At 43.4% G+C, this 7,500-nt stretch overlaps 1 protein-coding gene across 1 annotated transcript in view; it reads left to right on the top strand.

Annotated features, from left to right (window-relative positions):
• LOC143274757 (hillarin-like) overlaps nucleotides 1–7,500 on the top strand; it is a 27,849-nt gene that overhangs the window by 2,946 nt on the left and 17,403 nt on the right. The window contains exon 2 of the mRNA XM_076578675.1: nucleotides 271–354. Within this exon, the coding sequence (XP_076434790.1) occupies nucleotides 271–354 (84 nt within the window). The remainder of the gene's footprint in view (nucleotides 1–270; nucleotides 355–7,500) is intronic.

Below are 7,500 nucleotides of genomic sequence, written 5' to 3'. Positions count from 1 at the left end.
CGTGCGAGAGTGCACGCGTTTGTGTGTGTGTGTGTGTGTGTGTGTGTGTGTGTGTGTGTGTGTGTGTGTGCGTGCAATTTAATCTTGTAGTTGGCTGTGTTCTCATGTATGCTGCACTGACTGGTTGGCGGCTCTTTTCCTATATTATTTTTGTAGCTGACAGGGTTTGCTGCTATGCCCAAGTAGTGCGATGCATGCTTTGTAGTTTTTTTGTACAAGCAGGCAGCCTTTTTTTTTTCTTTTTTTTTTCTGTTGCATTGCTTTCTGCAGCGGAGGGAAACCAACCTTGACGACGTCCACTTCAGTCACTCCCACCCGCAGCCAGCGCTGTCCGAGTCCTATTCCAGCGAGGAGGTCGGAATTGTCTTCCTGATTTTTTTTTTTTTTTTTTTTTTTTTTCTGTGTGGAATTTTCATCCACTCGTGCCTTCTGATAACCTAACCACCCTCTCCTCCTGCCCTGTCCATGTCAAGATTGTTAATTAACCATACACTGACACGTCTGTATAAATGATTATTCTGTTCAGCTAACAGGTCTGTAATCACAAAACAATTTGATTAAGGTGATTAATCAAGCTAACGGATCTGACGTTTGGAATTTTGAATGTTTGTGGTGGTGTTGTTGTTTGTATGTTGTTGTTTTCTTGTTTTATGTTAAGCATCTTTTTTTTTTTTTTTTTTTTTTTTGGGGGGGGGGGGGTTGTTTGCTGCATTACATATCCTAACAGCTTGTTTAACCTTTTTTTTTTCTTTTTTTTTAAGCCTCTGACTTTCACCATTCTCGCCCATCTCTCTCCCACGAAGACAGTGCACCACAGCAGAAACAGGAGAAATACTATTCAGTTTTAAAAAAAACCTTTATCGTCTGCTTCACGTCATCAAAACACAACACTTTCTCTCGGCTCATTCAAATTAGCCATCAGATGAATACGTGTAACAACAACAACAAAAACAAACAAAAATCGAGTAACCCGTTAATAACCATTCACTGATTATTGTACACATACACGCATATATCGTGTAAAAGGAAAACATTCCGGTAAGAAAACATGTTATGGAATTTTAAGATACAAATGAAAATTGAAAATACAAATAAAGGAAAGAAGAAGAAGAAGAAAAAAACAAAACAAAACAAAAAAAACAACAAAAAAACAGGCGGGGGTGGGGGTGGGGTGGTGGTGGGGTTAGGATGGGGCGGGGGGGGGGGGGGGGGGGAACGAATGTGCACACAAAATCAGTTGCACCACTTGATAAAATGACACAGACATGAAATAGGGTTTGGATCTATGTAGCAATGTGCACACAAAATCAGTTGCACCACTTGATAAAGCGACACAGACAGTAGTGAAATAGGGTTTGGATCCATGTCACGTAATTGACTGGTTTCTTTTTCACCAAGGGGCAAACAACCGAGGGGTTAAACAGAAACAAAAGCTACAAAATCTAGCGAACATTTCTACAGTTTTTCGACGTCAGTTTGAAAGCTTCATAATCCATTCATAGTTATAGCGTACACACACACACAAGTTTCAAGTTTCAAGTTTTAATTATCCTTTCACTCCTATTGGAGTATGGAGGATTACTGCAAAATACTCATTTTCGTGCCCATAACAACATTTCCAAATACACAACAATGTCACATAAAGTTGAGAAAACACAAATGTCTTTTAACTCCAAAAGTATAACTAGGCAACATTTGCAAATCTAATCATCTTACTTACAGCTAAAATGACTTTTTTGCCTCCTTTGAGCATATTACAAAAATTAAAAACCGATTTTGGAGACAAATATTTTTTAGGAACATATCTATTTCGTAACTGATCATAATTGGGACATTCCATTATAAAATGAAACTCATCACCAATCACAGACATGTTACAGGCCTTACAAAATCGTAACTCTCGTGGTATGCCTTTGTGTCTCCCTGTTTCTATTTCTAGCTTATGATTACTACTTCGAAATCTGAAGAAGCTGATAACATAATTATCAGGCATTTGACATATATTTTTCTCTAACACACACACACACACACACACACACACACACACACACCTTGTCTTGGAACACGTGAAATCCGACTGCATAGTCTATACACGGATTCTTCCCGCTTGTCATTGTGATTGAGGAGTGTAACTAATGGTTTCTCTCCGCCACGCCAGATCTTGTCGTCAAGCCTTTCTCAGCTACTTCACACTTTCTGTGGGTGGGAAAGGGTTGCGGTGGAATTCTCAGCATGGCCGTCACATTAGCATCAAACCATGAACATTAGATAACATTTCTCGTTCATATTTTCTCTTGCCTATCTGTCAGGACTGGCCTCTTTTCTTGGATAAATTTCCATCAGTGAAATTTACGAGCTCTTTTCTCTTCTGTGTGGTCAGTACAGGACAGGCAGGCACATTACTTGATGTCGGCTTTTGGCAATATTTTTAAAAATTTATTTCACGTGTAGCTTAAAGTTTTCTGTGATTTGAACTGGAAATAAATGGCACGGATACAGCTTCTGGCTAGCATTTTTTTTTTTTTTACTTATTCAATGAAAAGCGAAAAAAAATATTATGCAGATTGATTTTCTTTTTCTTCTTCTGCGTTCGTGGGCTGCAACTCCCACGTTCACTCGTATGCACACGAGTGGGCTTTTACGTGTATGACGGTTTTTACCCCGCCATGTAGGCAGCCATACTCCGTTTTCGGGTGTGTGCATGCTGGGTATGTTCTTGTTTCCATAACCCACCAAACGCTGACATGGATGACAGGATCTTTAATGTGCGTATTTGATCTTCTGCTTGCATATATACACACGAAGGGGGTTCAGGCACTAGCACAGGTCTGCACATATGTTGACCTGGGAGATCGTAAAAATCTCCACCCTTTACCCACCAGGCGCCATCACCGTGATTCGAACCCGGGACCCTCAGATTGACAGTCCAACGCTTTAACCACTCGGCTATTGCGCCCGTCAGATTGATTTTCAACAGTGGTGACTTGCTAAGGACCATGGCGGACAGGGGCACAGTGGAATGGTCACGTGCTGGGTCAAAACAGACGAATACTACTGACTGAACACCAGGGGAGTGATACACTGCGGGCTGTGTCCTGCCGGGGACCTCACGTTGACATATATAGGTCCCTGCGTCCACTGAAGGCACTTGTGCACTGAAATAAACGTGTGTGTGTGTGTGTGTGTGTGTGTGTGTGTGTGTTGAAATGAATGAATACGCAAGTGCCTAAATCGCGTCTCAGTGAGTAGACAATAAACAAATTAAAAAGAAAAAAAGAAGAAGAAAGATTAAAAAAAGAAAGAAAGAAAAAAACAAACAAAACTTTTGATACGATCGGTTCGACATACCTTCCTTCATGACTCCCATGGGCGATGTTACGTGGGCCTGGGCAGGTTTAGCCGTGCAAACGCATTAATTTTGGCGTTGCGTTTGCCACCATCATCACCCCTGGCTTGATGTATGTGTCCACACGTCGCGGTCATTGTCAACAGCAGGGATGTGAACTGTGGTTGTCATTGTCGACAGCAGGGCTGTGATCTGTAGTTGTCATTGTCAACAGCAGGGCTGTGAACTGTAGCTGTCATTGTCAACAGCAGGGCTGTCATATGTAGTTGTCATTGTCAACAGCAGGGCTGTGAACTGTAGCTGTCATTGTCAACAGCAGGGCTGTGATCTGTAGTTGTCATTGTCAACAGCAGGGCTGTCATCTGTAGCTGTCATTGTCAACAGCAGGGCTGTGAACTGTAGTTGTCATTGTCAACAGCAGGGCTGTCACCTGTAGTTGTCATTGTCAACAGCACGGCTGTCACCTGTAGCGGTCATTGTCAACAGCAGGGCTGTCACCTGTAGTTGTCATTGTCAACAGCAGGGCTGTCACCTGTAGTTGTCATTGTCAACAGCAGGGCTGTGATCTGTAGCTGTCATTGTCATCAGCAGGGCTGTCATCTGTAGCTGTCATTGTCAACAGCAGGGCTGTGATCTGTAGTTGTCATTGTCAACAGCAGGGCTGTGATCTGTAGTTGTCATTGTCAACAGCAGGGCTGTGATCTGTAGCGGTCATTGTCAACAGCAGGGCTGTGAACTGTAGTTGTCATTGTCAACAGCAGGGCTGTCACCTGAAGTTGTCATTGTCAACAGCACGGCTGTCACCTGTAGCGGTCATTGTCAACAGCAGGGCTGTCACCTGTAGTTGTCATTGTCAACAGCAGGGCTGTCACCTGTAGTTGTCATTGTCAACAGCAGGGCTGTGATCTGTAGCTGTCATTGTCATCAGCAGGGCTGTCATCTGTAGCTGTTATTGTCAACAGCAGGGCTGTCATCTGTAGCTGTCATTGTCAACAGTAGGGCTGTCACCTGTAGTTGTCATTGTCAACAGCAGGGCTGTCACCTGTAGTTGTCATTGTCAACACCAGGGCTGCCATCTGTAGCTGTCATTGTCAACAGCATGGCACAGCATGGCTGTGAACTGTAGCTGTCATTGTCAACAGCAGGGCTGTGGCCTATAGCTGCCATTGTCAACAGCAGGGCTGTCATCTGTAGCTGTTATTGTCAACAGCAGGGCTGTCATCTGTAGCTGTTATTGTCAACAGCAGGGCTGTCATCTGTAGCTGTCATTTTCAACAGCATGGCTGTGAACTGTAGCTGTCATGGTCAACAGCAGGCTGTGGTCTATAGCTGCCATTGTCAACAGCAGGGCTGTCATCTGTAGCTGGTATTGTCAACAGCAGGGCTGTCATCTGTAACTGTCATTGTCAACAGCAGGGCTGTCATCTGTAGCTGGCATTTTCAACAGCATGGCTGTGAACTGTAGCTGTCATGGTCAACAGCAGGCTGTGGCCTATAGCTGCCATTGTCAACAGCAGGGCTGTCATCTGTAGCTGGTATTGTCAACAGCAGGGCTGTCATCTGTAACTGTCATTGTCAACAGCAGGGCTGTCATCTGTAGCTGGCATTTCAACAGCATGGCTGTGAACTGTAGCTGTCATGGTCAACAGCAGGCTGTGGCCTATAGCTGCCATTGTCAACAGCAGGGCTGTCATCTGTAGCTGGTATTGTCAACAGCAGGGCTGTCATCTGTAGCTGGTATTGTCAACAGCAGGGCTGTCATCTGTAGCTGTCATTGTCAACAGCAGGGCTGTCATCTGTAGCGGTCATTGTCAACAGAATGGCTGTGAACTGTAGCTGTCATTGTCAACAGCAGGGCTGTGGCCTGTAGCTGCCATTGTCAACAGCAGGGCTGTCATCTGTATCTGTCATTGTCAACAGCAGTGCTGTCATCTGTAGCTGTCATTGTCATCAGCAGGGCTGTCATCTGTAGCTGTTATTGTCAACATCAGGGCTGTGGTCTGTAGCTGTCATTGTCAACATCAGGGCTGTGGTCTGTAGTTGTTGATACTGCTGCGACGTGTGTTAGTGTTTTTAACCGGACTCGTAAAATGGAACAGCAGCAGTTTGTGTTTTGATACGATGTGTATAGACTTGTTTTTTTTTTTTTTAAAGTCCACCGCATTCCCCTCCACACACACACACACACACACACACACACACACACACACACACACACACACAGCTTGTTATCTCTCTTCTCTTTCTACCCGTTTATTCCCCTCGTCCCACTTTTTTTATTTTTTTTATCTTTCCATTTTCTTTTTCATTTTTGAATTTTCCCTGTTCCACCATGTATGTGTGTGTGTGTGTGTGTGTGTGTGCGCGCGCGCGTGTGCGTGTGCGCAAATATGAGTGTATGCACCTGTGTATCTATGCGCACACGGGCGTCTGTGTGAGTGTACTCGCGTGTGTGTGTTTGCGTGCTTACGTGCGCCTCTGTGTGTGTGTGTGTGTGTGTGTGTGTGTGTGTGTGTGTAGCATACAAAGATAGGGGTTGGGGCTGTGCGGTATATAGGAGAGGTGGGGGTGTTAGTGTCTTACATAATTTCCTTTCGTGATTTTTGTGCTAACAAGCGCATTGTGTATCAATTCCTGCATGCTTTTTGCTTCATTTTTTTTTAGATTCTTTTTTGACCCCCCCCCACCCCCATCCTCATGTTTTCTGTATTTTGTTATATTTTGGTGATGGGTGAAAACCCCTCCTTTGTCCACACCCCTCTCTCTACCACCCTTCCCTTTAATCCTCTGCCTTCTGGTTTCATTTAGTGTGTATTTCAGGGTAAAACACTGTGTGTGTGTGTGTGTGTGTGCGTGTGCGTGTGTGTGTGTGTGATTTTGGACCAGCTCAGTGATATCAAACACAGAAAAATATTCTGGGAAAATATATTTGATATTACTTGACTTATATCGAAATAGTATTTATTCTTCAAAATGGATGAGTTGTATCAGACAAATTTTAATAGAACGAGGGTATGACTGTGCTTGGGATGCTCAATTCTTCTTGGAGAGGGAATCTTTCTGCAAGAATGTCAACATTGCTTTGAGAGATAGTTTTCAAAATCTATGGAGACATGCTCTAGAGGCGAGTAGTAAATGTTTGTTTTATCGAAATTTCAAAAGTGGATTTGGTAGAGAAAAATATATAAGTCAAATGCCTGATAATTACGTTATCAGCTTCTTCAGATTTCGAAGTAGTCTTATCACACGGACGTACATATACATCCGTGGTGTTGTCATCACACTTTTACATCGGACTGAACGAAGGGAACTTACTGGCGATAATGTTGTTTTTTTCAGAGTTGTAGTTGCCTCCCGTTCATCACTCTCGTCGTCGTTCGTTCTTTGTCGAATTCATTATTGGACATCATTCTTATTCGTGTATTACTACTGCTGCTGCTGCTGCTGCTGCTGCTTATCATTATCATTGTTGTTCTTAGCATTTGTATGCATTGTTTTTTTTCTATTTATTTATCTATTCATTTATTTATTTATTTTTCGGAACACCTGTGTGTGTGTGTGTGTGTGTGTGTGTGTGTGTGTGTGTCGTACACACACACACACACACACACACACACACACACACACACACACACACACACACACGGTCTTCTTTCGATCTGAATTACCCACGTTATGTAACTTCACACCAACACTAGAGAGAGAGAGAGAAAAAAAACAAAAAAACCACACACCCCAATTCAAACAAACCTAGACACTGAACGAGACGAACAAGGCAACCATTTCTCACAACACCCGTAGAGGATAGTAGAAATGTGAATGTGACAGAACAGCTGACACTGGTAGTGATAATAGGCCTTCCTCTGTTGAATGGAATAATAAGTCTCTCCTAAAAAGGTTTTATAAGGGCGTGAGGTTTTTGTTTTGTTTGTTTTTTTAAACCGTGAGAATTGAGCCCACGGTTGGGGTGAGTGAACGTACGTGTTACGTGCAAGGTATGGCAGGGAAGGTATGAGTTGACAGTTGTAAGTGGTACGCGCAAGGTATGGCAGGGAAGGTATGAGTTGACAGTTGTAAGTGTTACGTGCAAGGTATGGCAGGGAAGGTATGAGTTGACAGTTGTAAGTGTTACGTGCAAGGTATGGCAGAGAAGG

Source organism: Babylonia areolata, chromosome 29, assembly GCF_041734735.1.
Source record: "Babylonia areolata isolate BAREFJ2019XMU chromosome 29, ASM4173473v1, whole genome shotgun sequence".
Lineage (NCBI taxonomy): Eukaryota > Metazoa > Mollusca > Gastropoda > Neogastropoda > Buccinidae > Babylonia > Babylonia areolata.
Note: the sequence above shows the minus strand (reverse complement) of the source record. Positions and strands in the feature narration are given on the sequence as shown.